General features: G+C 31.3%; 1 protein-coding gene across 3 annotated transcripts in view; it reads left to right on the forward strand.

The window, feature by feature from the left end:
- The window catches only part of LOC129971488 (uncharacterized), an 89,890-nt gene extending 69,642 nt beyond the window's left edge, over positions 1-20,248 (forward strand). For 2 of the 3 annotated variants that reach the window (XM_056085306.1, XM_056085307.1), the window contains exons 3-5: positions 12,161-12,708; positions 18,120-18,194; positions 19,918-20,248. In XM_056085306.1, the coding sequence (XP_055941281.1) occupies positions 12,161-12,708; positions 18,120-18,191 (620 nt within the window). In that variant the 3' untranslated portion in view covers positions 18,192-18,194; positions 19,918-20,248. The remainder of the gene's footprint in view (positions 1-12,160; positions 12,709-18,119; positions 18,195-19,917) is intronic. The other variant, XM_056085308.1, reaches the window with a different exon arrangement.
- Positions 20,249-20,472: the final 224 nt, after the last annotated feature.

Raw genomic sequence — 20,472 nt, forward strand, 5'->3', positions numbered from 1 at the left:
TTTTCTCGTGTTGCTCGTTTCGAGTTTTCTCGTTCGTCATAAATAACAAAGTTATGTTGATTTTAAAACGTACAAGTTTGCCCAAAAACGTGCAGCAGTCCCAGGCGTATGTCTTTCAGATTTCTTTTGGGGCTCCTTAATTTGTTAAGGTTCAGTAACTAATTAAATGTTAATGAATATTGTGTTTCTTAAGCATGGCTCTGAGTATGCATAACTGACTTACTTGAAAACGCAAATGCTCGATCAAATGAATATACGTAAAATAATTAGATAAATAAAAGCGATTTTTAAAAAACTCTTATTAATTAATTAAAAAAAATTATTTTACTTCAAACAATTGCTATTTTTTAGCCTCTAATTTATAATCTATTGTTTTTTATATTTCATTGTTCTCAAAATCAATTATTTTTCAAATTTCACTAATAGAACAGAAAGAAATTGAAATTTAACTGCAATCATATATTAAGTTATAGTTAAATTCTTGAAATATTAAAATAATTTATCGTCAATAAACTTATATAAACATACAAAATTTCAAAACTCTAGAATATCGGTAATCGAGTTAAATAAAATTAGCAAAAACGCTAAATCCAAAAAAAAAAAAAAAAAAAAAATTACAGCCTTGGGTTTTTTTTTTTTTTAAAGGCAAAAGGAAGCTGGTCAAATTTCTTTTTGAAAAATTATTGCAAAAAATTGTATCAAAAAGAAATTTCTGAAAATTATTCTGATTTAATTTCTGAAAAAAATATTGTTTAAAGGTGATACGAAACAAATAGTCGCAGAAATACCAATGTAAATGCTATTTTTTTTATTCATAGTTTTTATAGCAAAAAGTTAACTATAAATCACCTATATTATAAATTTAATAAATTAATTTTATTCTTTCTCAAAAACATTAAACAAAATGGGGTTTATTTATTGAATTGGGTTATGGGTGTTTATTTGTTGTACCGTCTTTCTGTTTTTGAAATATTATCATTATATTTCAAAATATTTAAAATTATTTTTTCAGACAAAATTGGGAAGAAAAAAAAAATCCAAGACAATAAAAAAAATGTTTTTTTATTCTCTTAAAATTTTAAGAGAATTTTTTTTTTTTTTTTTTTTTTTTTATTCTCTTGGATTTTTTTTTTTTTAAAGAAGAAAAATATTTAAATACAAACTTAACATGCTGTCAACCAAATTGTTTATAGAGATTAATCTTTCTTGACTTTAAAATAATTTTAAATATTGAAAAAAAAAAAATTCTTCTTTTTCAAATCAATTGATTGCAAGTTTGGCATTATCCCCCCCCCCCTCTTTCCTTTAAAGAATTTACAAACTTTAAATTTTCAGGTCCAAAAAGCTTTTAATGTTCTAATATTAATGACAAAAAGCCTCCTCCTTTGGTTGCTGCTATCGTTAATAAATAGAAGGCAGCGATTTTATAGTATTTTAGAGACCTTAAGTACACAATTAGGCTTTATAATCTTGTTGCAGATTTATATTAAATAGCTTTCGGTAACACTACGAGGTCTAAAAGAACGAATCTTTTAATTACATTTTTGATAAGTAATGGGTGTTTTGGGATTATAGTAAGTACACTGAAGGGGAAAAAAATAATTTTGTATCTAAACTAGCAACATTAACGAGTATTAGCATTTAGTGCAGCTGTTGCGTTGTGATAGACTAACTCCTTTTATGTCTTGTATTAATAATTAGGGCGAATTCCCGTCCAAAATTCGTAAAGCTTTTATTCTTTGAGCAGCTTTAAGTACAGCCATTTACAGATACATTTTAAGTGCCATTCCTACAGCCCATTCCTTGAGGTAAAAGCCGAAAGCTATTATAAATATTTTTTTTCTTTCTTTAGTGTTGTCACGTTCTTGTTTTAAGACCCATCAAATTATTAATATTCTAACATTAAAAAAAGTTCGTAAAGTCGTGGATTAAAATTAAATTTTTAAAGAGTTTTAAATATTAGTCCACGGACGGATATTGGAGAATCCAAATGCCGTGCATAAATAATTACAAAATTATTTGACAACCTTTTAAAATGTTTGTATATTATTACTGAAATGAAAGATTTAGGATTTTTAGCAGCAATGGCTGTCATCCCTAATGCCAGAGAGTCGGAATCAATAAATATCGAAAAACGTCAGTGAGCGAAGAAAAATATGAAAAAAGCGCGTATGAAAAGTTTTTGGATCAGAATTTTAAAATATGATTTTTTTTTTTTTTTTTTGGTCATTGAAAGTGAGCTTGTTCCAAAGGTATGTTCTTTGAATTGAATACTTCAAACAACGCAGGAGTTTATGTTTAGTATTATTTACTTGGTTACGGAAGGGACAATCAGGATTGTTATAAAGTCAAAATTTATTCATTAAAGCTGGAATGATGATCATCCGGTAATTAGACCGGATGATCATCATTCCGGTAATTAGACAATATGAAAAAAGCGCGTATGAAAAGTTTTTGGATCAGAATTTTAAAATATGATTTTTTTTTTTTTTTTTTTTTTTTTTTCGTCATTGAAAGTGAGTTTGTTCCAAAGGTATGTTCTTTGAATTGAATACTTCAAACAACGCAGGAGTTTATGTTTAGTATTATTTACTTGGTTACAGAAGGGACAATCAGGATTGTTATAAAGTCAAAATTTATTCATTAAAGCTCGAAGGATGATCATCCGGTAATTAGACATGCTGTTATCGTATCTTCTTTTCTATTTTTAAGCCATGAGGGTAAGGGGAAGAATATCACCTAGAGCTTCTTGGTACTTGCTATTTCGATAAATTTGGTGCATATTTTAGAGCAAGGTTTTTATCATAATGTTCCGGAATTCGTTTGGATAGTGGGAGTTATATGGTGTGGAGAACACTCAATCAGCAGTAGAAAATGAAACAACGACGTTTATTTACACGAAGACACACAGGACAACACAAAGACGGCAACTATATACAGCACAGAAGACGATTATCTTCAGCCGAGACGTGAAGCATACATCAGTATACACAGCAGCTCTACTCCGTCGCTGCTCCGCTAGTCCCTGGAAGACGAGTTCCTCGCCGTCTCTTCCGACTACTTTTCGACTCCACTGGTCCACGACTCCAATTCACCACTGCCCGGCAGCTGCGGGTGCTTCCTTTTATAGGTCTCAAGAGGCGGGGCTGGAAGCCTCTCAACCAATCAGGAACGTTCGAGGCGTATCTCCGTTCCTACTGGACGGATCGGGAAAATTCTCGATGTTTCGGGTATAATCTATTTTGTCGCCAAGTTTGTTGCCAAACTCTGGGACCTCCGATGGAACCCACTATGCTGGGAAGCCGCATCAAGGATTCGTAACAATAATAAGAGATTAAATCTTCAACAGCAATAAACTCAAAGTATGGGTACGATTCCTCGACAGTTTTTGCGTTCGTATACATAAACAAGTAAATTTCAGAAATCTTATGATGCCAAATAGCTTTAAATAATTACAATTATGACATTTAATATTTTAACAAGTAGTTGGTGTTATAAACCCCTTATCAGTATAATCAGAAAGAGCGAAAGTCGGGTAACAGCAGAGAGTCAAACGTGAGACTGCTTTGGTTCATTTGGCATACCTGTCATGGTTGATTGGAACAAAAGCTGGGCCTGTTGCAAAGTTGATTTTTAGAGGCCCGAAATAGTTATTATTTTCAATCTTGAGAAAGATATTTCGGCAGATGCGAATGGTAATTTAGGTAACGGTAGTCCAATAAAATTTTCAAAACCAACAACAAATTTTAGACAGAATTTAAATAAATTATTTTTAAATAAATATTGTGATTCTTGAAAACAAAAACCTCGACGGCATAGTTTAATTTTATTAAATAAATAAATGCAAAAAATATTTATATTGTGCTGGAATGATTTTGAAAAGACTATCTGCATTTAATTTCTGAATGTTATCCGAATTATATATATGTGTGTTTTAAATGTCTGACGTTTGCGATAAATTTTGTATCTTTTTTTACAAAAAATAAAATCTCTCTCAGCCAGCTGGAAGGCAAGGGTAGATTCTTTTACATCTATGTTACTATCTGGCAGCAAAAAATGTTGGTGTTGAAAAAAAAAAAGTCAGTATTAAGGGCTGAAAAATGTTTTTCAGTCCCTAACTCCTAAGATATTACATTTATCGAAAAAATTTAAATACAAAAGTTGTTCGTCATAATGAAGTGCTAATTTAGCTAACTGGATTTATTTTTCTTCTATCTTCAATATTAAGAAAATTACAGCGAAATGAAAATTTCGACCCCCCCCCCCCCTCACTGTTTAACCCCTTTGAACTAAATGGACCATTTATGAACTCGTCCGAGATTTTTATATTTCTAACAACATATTTCAAGCCAGTTAAAATCCAAGCAATAGTATTCTAACTATCCTGTTCACAAGATGACGAGGGCAAAGCGTTATAATTTTTATATATAATATTAATTCTTATATACAATAAACTTTTGATTGAAAGGTGAAATTTGGTTCGAGGAACCATGATCGGTGAACTGAAGAAACTTTCCCGAAATGCTGTCATGAGAACCATTGCAATAGGTAGCCTTCCTATAGAAATCTACCTAATAATGATCTTTTCGATTATGACTAGAAATGTGTATTTTGCCTTCAACTGATAGACATGAATTCTCTAAAAATCGGAAGATAATATTTAGTTATGCAGTACTTGCATTCTTTTTTTATTATTATTATTCATTTTTCTTTTGTAAAATCCAGTCAGTGCTGTGTGGCCTCATAAACTTGGACGCTTGTGAACTCCTACCGTTTAGAACCTATCTACGTGCCTTCCTTGTCATGTTGGTACTGAAAAAGCATGGGCATCAAATAATAAAAGTGGAATAATAAAATAAAAAAAATCCCTATACAGAGCTGCAATTATGCACTCATTAAATAATGGTACAGATTACAAAAGGAAAAGGAAGAGTTCTTAAAAAAGTTATTTAAAATTAAGCTATATAATCTTGTTATAATTATTAATCCATTTTAATATTGAATACATATAAGGAAAAAGGGAGATATGGATAAAGTGCCAAAAATCACAAATGGCTCATTAAATCCCAGAAGTCTGGTCACCTTCTCTTACACACACCGGATAAACAGATCAAAGTACGTGGGGAATAATCTTGCTACCTTGTAACTTTTCCAATCCAATCAAGTGTCATTCTAACCCAATTGTATACGTTAATTAGAATTGTTGCTGACGTCCTCCCTGGAACAGATGGACATTCTAGAGTCGCCAGAGTAAAAACAGCTCACGGACAAAAATTGAAACTATTCCAGAGACTTTATTCCATGGGAATCGGTAGTTTTGAAAAATTGTCATTGCTCTGCAAAAGGGTAGAAATACAAATACTCAACTTCCTGCAACTCCAGTTGTTTCAGATCAAGATTCCAGTGAAGACGATGGTTATATAATTAAAGTAGTTTCTAATGTTTTTACTAGAGCTGGTCGACATGTTAAAATTCCCAATAGACTCAATTTATAATTTTTGTTGCTATTTCAGGTACTCCATAAAATTGCAAGTTAGGAGATTATTACCAATTACAACTCAACAATAATTCCATTCAAATTTGTTTTTGCCGATGTAAAGACGCTCTCAAAAATTTTTTATGTATTTATCCGAAATTAAAGTGTTTTCTCGTATTATATCCATAATTATTACTGAAGAATTTTCACACCAATCAATCAAATGGCCTCATATGCTACTACCAAATAGTCCCTCCTCAGTCTGAGGGGAATTCTTTAAATATAAGTGTTCTACTTTATCTTCAAAATTTATGAAACGAACTTTTTAAATGGCCTTTGTAATTAATCAAACTTTGAAAAAAAAATACTTGATAAATTTCTTTTTCACACCCAGGTTGAGAAAACGGATTCTCAATATCACTCGGATATCAAGCAAATGATAAAAAAGACAGATGAAAACAGAAACCGTAAGCAGATTCTTGCCAATTTATGAAAACCAGCAGTCAATGGTCTCCAAATCTAAAAAGCTCAGCATTGCACGCGTTCTACTGGGTAGCGCGTGCTGTGGAGGACGAAACGGCGATCCTCTTTCAAGGCAAATTAAGGTCAGTGAACCGCGCAGCTGCCAATCAAGACTAACAAATAATGGAGCAAACAATGCATCACAACCACGTTCCAGCTTTCCGTGTTTTTCCCATCCTTCTCGTAACGGAACTGGAAGTTGAAACGATCCGTATTTGAAACGCCTACCGAACGTGAACGATTCATTTGTTGTTTCAATACAGCTTTAAAAAAAATGCGTTTGCAATAACAGAGCATATAAAAAAGTTCATCATTTTGCCTATCAAGTAAAAGAAATCGAATCGTGCCATTTAAGTTTTACTAAGATGAATAGATATACTAATTAGTTAATGAAGTCTTAATTGTAAATGTTTGTCCTGAGTTTAAACTACCAGTAAACAGCTTATATTTCTTTTTAAATGATGAACAATGTGGATGAATCAGCGTGAAAATGGATAGTAAAAGCAACAAAGTATGTTATTCTTTTTTTATATGGACTCCGTTTAATTCGATTTGGTTCAGTATTTATTAAGAGAAATTTGTTAACGATTTTACACTGCTAAAGCAGTTCGATACAATTTCTTGTTTTAAAAGTAATAGTTGTTTTTTATGTATTTTCGCATGCTTATTTCAAAAATAATATCAGTTTTTGATTATCACGTACAGTTTTTTTGAAAAGTAAATTATTTAAATAAGTAAAAATACAGATTTTTTGCGATTTGGATAGGATAAATTAATAAAGTATTTATGTTTATTTGTTTAAATAAATTCTGAAAACCTCTTACTTCATTGAAATTAAATAATACATTTATATTGAATAAATACTTATAATTGTATTTTTAAAAAAAACCTTTTATTTTAAAATTCAAAACATTGACGGCAGTTGGATTTCACCGTGAAAAATGAAGTACCTGAAAAATTTAATAAAGCCGAATTAAATGACTTAATTCGTGATTTAGGTTTAACTATGAGTGAAAAATGAGTGACGAGCAAGGTGAAAGATTCCACCGGGATATAAAGGAGATGGAACGCAGATATCAAGGACGGTGGGATGTTAACATGATGGCCGATTACTGTTGGTCTTTAAAAAGAGACAGTGATGTGGACCATAAACGAAAAACTCGAAAAAGAAGCTTCTTGACTTCAAGAAAAACACAAAAGTTATCATAATATTGTAAATGAACAGCAATATTGTGTTTAGTTAATAGTAACTACAGTTGCAACTGTATGCATTATACTGCATTTTGTTAATTTTTTCATCGTCATTTGTAAAAAATCATTACGTGTTACATAAAATTTAGTTTGCATTTTGGAATGACATCATCATTGCTGATATAAATCAATTAAAATTTTACAAACCAAAAAAAAAAATTCTTTTTTTTTGCAGGCTGGTTTAATTGATACGAAATACACATTCTGGATAAAAATGTTTTATTATTATTATTATTATCAGAGCTGAATTTTCAATTCATTAATTCAATTTTGTTTTAGTATTAGGAACGTCAAAGAGTATAAATTTGAGCAAATAATTGATTTGAAGATTTTATAATATATGTAATAGTGAATTATAAATCGAATCTAAAAAGTAAAAAAAAAAAAAGCAAATATAAAATTCATTTTTTAAGAATTTTAACGAAAGCACTCTTTTAGAAATACATTATCTACCCTCCCCTAAATGTTTTTTAGAAAATTTAGTGATATGTTATAAAACGAAAGGGGGTACCACCGCTTTCCACTTATTTACAAATAAACATATTACTCACTTTATTCTTTATATAATTCGGGACCTCGAGCTAGGGCCTGAACGTCACGAATGCAAAGAAAAAAGAATAATGAAATAATGATTAGAGAAGAAAACTTGCGAATATAAGTTAAAAAGAAAATGTCTTACGACCAAAACTTTGCGTTCTTTGAAGGTACAAACTAAGTATTCTATCATTCCAGTCAATGGTTACGAAAATTGAGATACTACAACCCTGTTCTCCCAATGAAACTTAATCCCCCTCTCCCGCTACTTAAGTGCAGTAACCAAAAATAAAGCAAGTTCCAAAATCAGAAGTATACCCTTTTGCTATCGAAACAATTTAAAGTTCTGCAGATAAGAAAAAGAAGGCTAGAAAAGATACTACAGCTTTTCAGCTAAGCTTTTTCTGCGCAATTCCCACCAGAATGAAACGGGGCGCTTACCGCTATCTTCCTGTTTACATCAACCTGATCCTGTCTTTCATTGGTAAAAAGAGAAAAGCGCGGCAGAAAATAGTACTCTAATCAGTTACGGCGCTCGTTAGCATGGTACATTTCGATTAGTAATCTTCCGCCAGTTTTTCCGTTGTGGGAAAAACGAAAGCGGATCTCTTTTTTGAAGTTTGCGCAGTGTAATTTTGATGAACTGTGCTTCGGTTTTTGAAATGTGCAAGTTAAATTATCTTTTATAGAATCTATATCAAATTTGAGATTATTAAGTTGACTGACTTACTGCGTGAAATATCCCTGCATTTGCACAATGTTATGAATTGGTATATTTTTTAATTTTTTTTATTTGAAACTTTAATGCAGCTATTTTTTTTGGGGGGGGGATCATGTAAAATTACAAGGTTTGTTCTAACGTTGCTCTTGTACAACATAATGCACGGAGGTCCGTGCAAATGGTAAGTTTTAATTGTACAAATCGTAAGTAATAATTTTTTATGTAGATAACAAAATTATTACAGTATACTCCCGAGTATCCGGTTCACGACTATTCGGTTTCCGTATTATCTGGCCTACTTTACTTTTATCGTAATTAAATGAAGAAGGCTAGGCGTTGCATTGTCAACATTCCCAAAGCATTGGAAGCTGGCGTTTGCTACGATCCTCTTATGTGTCGTGTGCAAAATAACAAGTTGTGACAAGAAAAGAGCAACGTTTTGCTCGTTGGTTATTGTTTCGTCGGTGTGTAACGGATCTCAGTTGTTCCTGGTTATGACTGCAATGTATGTACAGGATTCGTAAATTGTTTTGGGGGTATGCTTAATGTTTTTTTTAAGTATACTACAGTGAGGATATCAAAATGGGTGATAACCGAAAAAAAGTTGTCCTGACTATGGAGGAGAAATTACGCGCTATATAGCGATTACTCTGGTGTAACAGCAAAAACCGGCAACTGCCTACCTGATTCACCGGACCTCGTTCACATTCTACTTGACTTGAGATAAATAGAGGGCTTAGTGCTCATTAAGAAGTGAGAAAATATATATTATAACAGTGAGTTTTGGTATAAAAACTTTTCTTCTGGTATTGGTGGGCAAAGAAATGAGAACTCCGGCCTATCCATATTTTTGTTATCTGGCCTACCCTTCCGCCACATTAGGCCAATACTAGGGAGCGTACTGTTTTGAAAAATTTCAGAATATTACCATAATATGGATTTTTTTTAAAAAAAAAATCTCTACCGTGCAGTAACATATGAAATAATTAAAGTACAGTATTCACTCTAATCCAAACCGGATAGTTGCCGAATCATAGAGTGTCCGGACTTTAGAGAATCATATAAATAGCTTAGAATTATATAATGATACATTTTTGTATTTGTAAAAAATGAGCCAACAGTATATTGAGAAGAAAAACAGTATGTTATTTCACCGAATAGAAGCACGTTAAGCAGACAAATCATATCTGAAAGGGTGCAGGTTTCAAGTTTTAACAGTAAAGAATGACTCACCACCAAATAACATGTTCCAATCAGTGTATAGATTAGAGAATATTTACCGTGATTTACTTTTGATATGATGTGGAATACGAGATAAAAGCATATAAATTTATTAACCAAAATTATATTTTTTAGAACATTTTCTGCATTGTCATGAGGGTAGGTTGCTGATGTTGTAGGAATTGTTTTGAATTTTACCATAAAAGAGTGAAGAAGTGTTAGTTACTTATAGTATAATAAGATTTAAATAACTTTCAATTTCAATTTTTTTCTAATAGTTTATTTTTTTAATTCATCGATTGCATGCGTGTTGATAAAATTATCTCTGTGTTCTTAATCGGTCGTTGTTAGAAAGTATTTTGATGTACTTCTTTATCTGTGTGTTAGATGTGTAATATTTTTTTCAGTTTCTTACTTTTGCAGAATATAAAACTGGATCATTTCTCGTACTGAAATATAAAGTTTAAATTACAACTTTATTGTGAACGAATTTTTTTGAACAAAATATTCAGATTCCAAGGTATACGTTCCCAATAATATAAAATACTACGTTGCATTGCTTTTTATACTTAAGCAGTGTTTTCTTAAAAAGAATAAAACAAATTCTTGTAAATCCATAATGAATGAAATGGTTTCATTCTCGACTTAAACCTTAAAATACCCTACATCAATGTTTTCTTGTTATTCATTCCACTTCTTGCAGGAGAAAGAGCAGAAGACACCGTGCAAGGAATTGTGATGTCATGTAAATTGACACCTTTGTTGCCAGTTATTGTATTGTTCCTAATTTTGATAAATGCCTTTGGGCACTTACTCGATGTATAAATATATTCTCCAAAAAAAAAAAAAAAGTTTATTTCAATTGTGGCGGATTTCCTATTTCTATATTACTTTTTTTTCAACTCTTTCAAGTCTAGTAATACATTTTATGTTCCGCCATTCTATTTACATCATTTACTTTCCGTAGTATATCAGTTTTATTCTACATTTCCCATTGAAGTACGTGAACATTGAACGTGAAAGAATTAAGCTTCTGAATTTGTGTTCGAATTTGTTCGATTCTGCCTTTGGCTTTTTTTTTTTTTTCCCGGTCAATCACAGACAGTGATTTGAATCGAATAATATGCAATACTTTTATATATAAACGAAATCTTATTGATTTTACTTGCTTGTCCTGTTTTTTTTTTCAATTCCTACTATTAGTTCACACTCTCTCTATATATATTTATAAATCTTGTTCAAATTTCCAATCGTTTATAATATACTTTTTATTCATCCATTCAAGTTCAAATACATTTTTTCAAACTTGTAGTAGATGACACTTGATGTTAATATAGTTTTTTTTTTCAAATATTAATTAATTAATTTAATTTGTACTGTAATTTCTATTTGGTCACCAAATCCGCCGCCAAGCTCTATTTTGCCACTTAATATTGTAATTCTGTCATATGTATATATATATTTATATTAATTGTGATTATTTAATAAAAAGTAACTAAAATAAAATAAAAAAATTGTTGACCTAAGTAGGAATTGACTTAAAATTTTTTTTATATATTACTTGTTTAAAGTATAAAGGATCTAGAATTCGATTTCGAATTATATTTTTTCTTCCAAGATAATTGACCAGTTGATTTCTCAACTAATTTCTATACATTTGATAAATCATTCTACTGAATAGATTTAAAAAAATTATCTTTGTATATTAAATATTTTCGATTATAGCCTTCTTTATTTGTTTTAGCTATTTGTTAATGGTTAGTAGAATAACAATAACTATTTGACATCAATATTGGCTATATATATATATATATATATATATATATAATATAAAGTTGAATTTTTCCTAGATATTTTAACATCTTTCATTTGAAGGAATTCCGAATTCCATTTATCAAGATTATGTATCGTGTTATCTTCTATAAACTGGAAGTGATGAGAATGTTAAAGTATGTGGACTTCCATGATCTAAGTTCATTTTGGACACTAAAAGTAACATAGTGTTTTATGTTTCTTTAGCACTAACACATGAGCGAAAATACTGTTTGCATATTTCTTTTGTAGAGTAAACAGTATCATAGATTTTAGTTAGAATTCTAGTTCTACCATATTGTTTTGTTTGTCAGTTTCCTATGCTCTCGATGTGCCCTTAGTTTCACTTGTCGTTGTTAACATTGGCCTGGTGTGATTATTAGATAATTCAACTTTGGCCATGTCATCAGGGTCAGGATTCGGATTGGTGTACCGTAACTTCATTAATCCAGCTGGAGCTTTAGTTGAGTTGTTCACTTAATCGGGGAACTATCTTATTAATTTCTTAATATTTGTTTTATAATGACCATTTTAATACTATGTCAATCAGTGAACTCGTTTAAATGCCAGTTCACTGAATGGCATAGTCGCTGACCGACGAGCTAATGATTTTTGTTTTGCAGACATGGACGACTCCCTACACTGCGACGGCAGTTCCGCACCATCTGATCGTGCGAGTAGCACCTTGGACACCATCACGGACACGACGACGGAGGGCGGCGGGGGTGCGGGCTGCAGCCCCAACCTGCTGGACTCTGCGTTGCCCAGCGACAGCGACCACACTTTTGACCACCACAGCTCCGAAGAGGAGCTGGAAGTTATTAACTCCGGCACAATCGCCAAGTACCCGGAAAAAAGGAAGTGGTCTCAGGCCAATACCAGACTGAGTCTCGGTTCCGGGTCTTCGGACGAAGAGGTTCGAGACCTTATGTGCGTGTCTGCCCCCGTGGAGTTTCGGTCCTCGCCCCCCGCGAACGTCCCCAAGCCCAGCAGGTCGCTGTCGCCACCCCCGAAGCTGTTCCACGCCTCCACGACCATCCCACCCCACGAGCTGTGCTCTGTGTCGCCCAGGAAGAGACATCGACGCACACTCCTCACCACAACGGCCACCGCCACCAGTACAAATCTCGTTGAGCATCGACCGTCTTTGGACTTCGAAAAAATGCAGCAGGTAGGTCGCTTTCTCCATCTACCTGTCATCTGCTGTTTCGTTTACCTTGTCTTGGTGGTGCAGGCTGCCTGATCCCAGTTCTTGGTGGCCGAAGTCGCGTTGACACGATCCAAGGGAACAAGTGAATCTTTTATTTTTGGTTGCATCAGGTGCTTAATATATGCTTCAGACGGAATACGAATATTCAAAGGATTGTCGATTTCGTGAGTGTTTTTGTGCTTTAGAGTGGAATATGTGAACAAAATGAATATTAATTTATCAGACGATTTATTCCATAGTGTACACTGAGCCAACAAAGCACTCGAGTGGATATCTATTCTGTGTTCATTCCGAGCAAATTTTGATTGAACTTGAAAGCACTCCTGTAGCTTCATGATTTGTAACAGAAATGGGATAGAATATACTATTTGTTACAAAAATTCGGGAGTTCATATTTTTCAGGTTGAAATGTGTTTAATATTATGGACTTTTTTTCATATCAATACAATAGACTTTATCTACCCATTGTAATTGGATCATGTCAACGTCTACCTCGAGTCTACCAGAACTGGACGACTGCCTGTATATCAGTAGTAGATCTCATAATATTCGAGTGAAGTTTTTAGTTTCTGTTTAGGATGTTATAAACACAATGTGCAGTATAAATGCGATATTTCGTTCAGATATTTCTTGTTTTAAAAAAAGTTTCCCTTATTTTGGAGGGTTAGAATCCTTGAAAAAATAATCGGTTTTTGAATGTTCTGCAAATCTGATTTATAGCAGGCTATTTTTGTTCTTCTTATCCTATTTCAGCTTATATAAAAGCATTCGAGAATCATTTCAAATCATTATTATTAATTTGGAGTTCGGGCAGAAAGGATAACCCTGAAAAGGTAAAATTATTTTAAGCAATAATTTATTTTCTTGTAGTTTATCATTAAATGAGTATCATTGATTTCACGAAGATATTCAAAATTGTTAGTGAAAAGATAGATAGTATCTAAAGAAAAAAAGAACCGAGATATCACTGTGGGCAGTGTGGAAATATCGGCGAAATATTCTAGAAAAGGCCTAAGAAACAGAAAGGATGCTAGACGCTATATGTATTTAATTATGGTCAATGTAATCATTATTAAAATTTTGCCTATTCAGCATTCATTACTGGATATTTCCAAGTTGCTGATAGTTTGCTCGGCCAATCCGTGCATTAGCTGTATATTTGCCTGTTGGATATATGATGTTAAGAATTCGAAATTGGAATGGAAAAGGAAATAAATTTTACTCGCATGTTGAACTTCAATGCCGTCTATTGCCTCCTGATGGCATTTCCAACTGTCCTTCTGTACATTTAAGATTCCGTTTGACAATGCCTTCTTTTTCTATATAATTGCACCAGTAATTTTGAATTTTTGTTGATTTCGTTTTTAAAAAAAATTACTTGAAATTTGCTATTTGAAATCACTGTCAATTATATAAAAAAATGTTTTAAAAAATCGCCAAATCATTTGGTTTATTCATCAGCCTATAGTTTACATTAACCGTTTAGAATTAAAATTACAGTACGATCTCACTGCCAAGCTCGCGAAATGTTTGCTTAACAATTTAAAAGCTGCCAAAGTTTCAATTAAGATATAGTCAGTTTTCGTTCTTTAGGATTGGAATTAAATTTCTCACTTTTGGTGAATAACTGTTTAAATAAAATTATACCAACCGTAGTGCATACTGTTGATATCGTGATTAAGTAAGAATTAAAATGCCACAGTTCTTATAGTACTCATCTGATGTGTTGTTTTTATTTCGTTCTCATGATTTTTCAATCTTAAATATCTGACTAATTAATTACTTTTTCACGTTCACTTTTCTACTCCGAACTCCTAGAAATATACTTTATGATAGCTTGTACAAAATACTTAATGATACGTGTTAGGTGTATATTATGAATCTATATATAAGCACTTGATATATGCCATTAAAATTTAGAATGCGTTCAAACTTTTTCAGCACATATTAAACATTAATATTGTTTTGATAGAAAACATTTCAATGATTTCATTAGCTGAGTTTTTAAAAAATTAAAATCTTTTTTTTTTTTTTTTTTTTTTTTTGAGACGATTATCCACTGAACTGTTCTGTTGATTGTGCTGAATTCTTTAATAAACGTCATAATTTATGTTTTCTTGGAAATTTTGATTTCTGAAATACGATGTGAAAAGAAATGTCATTATTTCTTTTGATATAGTATATTTCGTTACCTGGTGCTCGTATTTCTTTTATATGATTCGGATAAAATTTACAATTTTTAAGAAACCATTTACTTCTAAAAATTCTGTTCAATAACAATAGTATGGCATCGTAATTTCTTAGAATTAATATCATCCATTATTTATAGAGTTTCTTTTTTAAAACAATATATGGTTAAAATTAGGGTACTCATTCAACTCATATTTTAAGAAGATTGAAAAATATCTTTGTGTGCTGCGTTATCAAATCCTTAATTTATTTCAAAGTGATTTATTTTTTCTATTATTTAAATTCTGAAATGTAAACTGATTACTCTGAAACATTTTTTAGAATTATTTTTTTATCGATTCTCTTCAAAAAGGTGTGGATATGTTTAAAAAAAAATCTTGAACATTATTTTATGACTTAAGATTTATGAGTATATTTTAATATTATCAACTGTTATGCATATTTCTCTTCAATTGTTAGTTTTTATAAAGGTATTTTTTTATTTGTATTTTTATGGAAACTGAGTTTTTAGAAACCAAACGACTTATAATTTGTATTTATTCTATTGCATTTCTTACAACAAGCATGCATTCTTAATGTTGTGAATAAATCATGACTTAGATGGACTTCATCATTTTTTTCATATGAAACAGTTTTTATACTGCATTTAAATAAATTAATGATTCCTGTATAATATTAAAAGCAAATAATTTAAAATATTTATTATATCTTATTATTTTTGCACCTTTATGAACTATTGCTACAGTTAGTGTTGAAAACTGTCATGTCTGCGGTGTCTGTAAAAGCTTTAAATGTTATTAGAATAATATTTTTTATATGAAGTGTTCATCTGTACGGTTAATATCTTGAAATATGTAATCAACTAGCAGTGCTAACCTATCAATTCATGTGTCTTGTGTAATGCTGTCAATGACTTGTAGAAACATTTTTAAGAACCAGCATTAAAACAAAACTGATTCTTTTGTTAAAGTAAATATTTATCTTATAATAGCAATTAGACTATTAATCAAACATGCGTTCCAAATATAAAACTCGTATGATATTTACCTAGGTTGGCACTGCACTTTTTACTGTCTGTTTACCTCGAACTTATCCCGCAGATGTATCTTGGTGGTTGCTGTTACTATAGAAACAGGATTAGGCCTTTACGATTGCGAGGGGAAGAGTCAATAAACACCATTGTAACATCCCATTAAATTAAAACTTATCTTGTCCGATTGTTTTGTCTATATTCATAAATCCCATAAAATGTACTTAAAAGTTTGCGGTTAAGTGTTTAAACAGCACTTTGAAGTAATAAACGACTGGCTGTTAATAAGTTGACTGTCAAAGTAAAAACTGTCGGTAAAACTCTTTCAGGCCTGTACGATTGCGAGGGGAAGAGTCAATAAACACCATTGTAACATCCCATTAAATTAAAACTTCTCTTGTCTGATTGTTTTGTCTATATTCATAAATCCCATAAAATGTACTTAAAATTGCTGTTAAGTGTTTAAACAGCACTTTGAAGTAATAAACGACTGGCTGTTAATAAGTTGACTGTCAAAGTAAAAACTGTCGGTAAAACTCTTACTGTTTTCAAATCATTTTTAATTGCATGTTCAAAAATGATATTTTGCTTTCATGTCAATTATCGTGCATTGCAGTGAACTTATTCGAAATTCAAGATGCCCCCCCCCCAAAAAAAAATACTTTAACACTTATAGCATACTTATAGCTAAATGATTATTTTGACAAACGAGATTATTACTGGCTTAAGTAGTAATTGTTTCTGTAGTAACAGGCTGTCCTATGTTTTGCCGCGGTATAAACTTTCGTGTTAGACAGACGGTACAAGATTTTAACCACCTTAATGCTTATCTGTGTATATAGGATATAGATGTGTAGCTTCGATGAGGTGCATTCTACATTTTGTAATGGTGGTAATATTATTTATGTTTTGTTATAACCAATTATCAGTGTCGATTTACGTTGAATTTCTAGTACGTATCGAATTGGAGTACGAATCGCGCGTGCTTTACCAAAGACCACCACGAGAACTTGCTTCTTGTACCATGGCTTTTAATTTGATACTTGTACTTATTTCCTGTGTGCTACAATAAACAGATAGCTGCCATCACGCACAATCGGTGTATATAAAGAAAATTTTGTTTAATCTGTGCAAGGGAGCCAGTTTTCCAGGAGCTCGCCTTTCAATTTGTCATGAGAAACGAACTGATCAGTGCTAAAGTGGCATTTAAACCTGCATCTGTTGTGCATTTCTTTTTGTTTCTTCTTCTCTTCTCAATGCTTTTGTTTTAACCCTAGAATGGAAACGTCTCTATAGTGATTTTTTTAACTAAAGCATGGAGTCAATTCCACTTCTCAACCATTAGTGGAGACATGCAGTCAGTTTTGACTGTTCGACCATTTTGAGAGTGTTGGCATGTTTTATGAACACAGTAGCAATTTTAATATTAAAATAAGAATAAGCGTTTCTTAAAAACTCACTTTTAACCCGCAATTCGCCTAAATAGCAATCATTCCTACATTGGCGAATTGCAACTTGATAAAGGCGATCATGAACCGATTGCTAATCGTGGTCCTCCTTATTTGATATGTTTCTTAACATTTGGCAGTAAAAAGGCCTTACGGATTCAATACCTCTAGGATCATTGTAAGTCATGTGGTACAGTTTGACTCAAGTATTAAAATAAAATCCGATGAACTGGAGGTGATAAATTTAAACCAGAATAGCAATTATTCTTGCATTGTCGAATTGCAACATGATCGAAATGCCAATGAACAGTTGCCACTTGCAACCAACCTATTGCACCTCTTAATTATTTCGTACCATTTGGGCACGAACATTTGTGGTTATGATCCTAGAGGTGCTGTATCGCTAAGTCATATGACTTCGGTTTGAGTTTCGAAAAATTATTCGCTGAATTGAAAATGCAAGCCCAGCTCAGAGTACCTTTGGTCTTTAGATTTCTGGCGATCAGTGCTTGGCGAAAGGTTTCACTGGCTCTGAAGGAGTTGAAGTCATTATGGCCACGTTTCCATTCAAGGGTTAATACAATAAACTAAAAAAAAAATGGATGATTTACTGTAAAACAAAACTTTTTGTTATTTATATTTTCTATATACCGAAAGACATTTCTTCTTATTTTTTGACTTGAAAAAATTTTTTGGAACTTTAGAACCGAAGGAAGAGGTCTTCCCAAGCCTATGTCACTCGTGGAAAATCGTACATCTTATACGAGAATATTTAGAAAGTATGAATATTTTTTTACAAAGTGTTCTATATTTATTAAAAGAAAAAAAAAAAAGAAAACTGATTTTTTTTGTGATTTTTTTTTCTGTTATTGTTAACTCTTTTTCTCCTGCCTTTTTAAATGGACACTACTACTATCATCATTACTACTGACAAACTAAAAATATGAACTCTTTTTTCATCTTCGTATCTGTGCTCAAGCCTTGGCTGAACTTTTGAAAAAAAAAAAAAAAAAAACTTTTTCTCTGACTTCTCTCAATGGAATATAAATGCAAACCTTCTTAGATTTAAGAAGAATATATATTATGTAAAGACTGATTTCACTCTTAGAATTTATTTTTCCTTTCTCTCAACCACTATCACTCTTTTAGTTTATTCCAGTCATATATATCTTCAATGCTTTTTAATTTCTCACTCTTATAATAAGTGTGGATCTGCAATTGCTATTAGCACTTATTTTTATCTGATTTTTTTGTCCATAAAATATTTTTTACCTATATTTCAAAGACCAACCCTTCTAATGAAAAAAAAAAAAAAAAAATAGACTTAAAACCTATGGTAAAAAAAAAAAAGAAGCAATTGAACTTTGAATTTATATCATGGATTTATGAAAATTTGTATTTTTTTGAATTCATCTTTTCATAAATTCTTGGAAGGTCTGAAATAATTTATGGACAAAATAAATATTTATTCAAAATTTATTTTTTTGAAGAAGAGTTCAATCCAGACTGTTCAAAATGATTGCAGATTTGCACAGATGTCCTCACAAGAAAACAATCTGCTATTTTTAGTTAAAATCAATACAATGCCTGTAACAAACTAATTTTTGTTATTAATTAATGAGTCATTAATTAATATCATGACGCCATAGATAAATTACAAGCGGAAACAAATTGTCTTATGTCATAATTTGACGTCACATTTTGCTGAAAATTTGATTCATGTGGATTCTATCATGAAGAGCATGTTCTAGTTAATTTCTTAATGAAGCAAATCGGAGGTAAAATCATGATTTTTAAAAAGGATATTTAAATAAAGACATTTCTTAATGAAACGTGCAAAACTGTAGAAGTGTAATAGATCACTGTGGAGAAATAAATATTTGTGTTTTTAAATAATTATTGAATTAATTTCATTAAATTGGGATGGTCGATTTAAATTTGACGAGGAATGGATAAGTTAATAATTAAAACCATAAATATTTAATTAGCGCGATTTTGGCGGTTTGAAGGGAGTGTCACGGAGTACTTGAACTCAAGGTTCTTAACCTCCGGATACAACAGATGAATAATATTGTAATGGCATGGCAATGGAATCTAAAGAAAGACATGAAAGGAAATTTTAAATCTTACTATACCATATGTTAATTAGTATCTTAAAAAAATATTGTCTTTCTAGTAATATTAATAAACTTTAGAAATGTATTAACTTTGCCTTTTGGAATTTTATTCTGTTTATAGTTAAATTGTTAAAAATCATTAAACATTTTTTTTTAGTTCATGGCAGCTAATTTATTTTATCAACGATGGCATTGTATTGAGATTTGATTTAAAATGAAATTGTAGCAAATTGAGCAAAAATGATTATATTTTAATACTTATTTTCTTAACTAAAAATAAAACCAGTTAAATAGTAAAATCTGGCTCGAACTCTTCAGTTTATAGAAATTTACTATTAAGCATTCCTTTTTACTAATTTTTGTTAATTTTGTTTTCCTTATACAGGTGTTTATCCACAAGTAATTTTTACGGACTATGCGTTGAAGAATTATTTCTGGAATAAACTAAACGAAGAGTGATAATGTAGAAGATTTCATCTCTACCCTGTAAATTTATAACCTTAGCTATGCCATTTGACTGAAGCCTCAGAAGACGGTTATATGTATTCATAGTGTATTTATTGATAAACTTGTGAAAACAACATGTATATTATAGGATATTAAAATAATTGACGTTCTAGTTTTCGGTATCGCTTCTCTTGATCACTTGTATACCACAATCTCATTACATGGATATTATATGTTTGTTGAAAATTAAAGTTATTTCTTACTTAAAAGTGTTTTTGGTTGATTTCATAAGTGTTTTGTGATGTGTCAGTTGCTTCAGTTATCCTCCTGACTATGATTTTTATTTTCTTAAAATTGTAGTAATATATTGGTGCTGGGATTTTACATTTTCTATCCTATTCCATGCATTTATAGCACATTAAAATAGGTTTAATTTAGAGCATTTTTTTATTATTATTTTGTGGTGTGCAAGTGACAAAATATACAACATCAA

Source organism: Argiope bruennichi, chromosome 6 (assembly GCF_947563725.1).
Source record: "Argiope bruennichi chromosome 6, qqArgBrue1.1, whole genome shotgun sequence".
In the NCBI taxonomy this organism is placed as follows: Eukaryota; Metazoa; Arthropoda; class Arachnida; order Araneae; family Araneidae; genus Argiope; species Argiope bruennichi.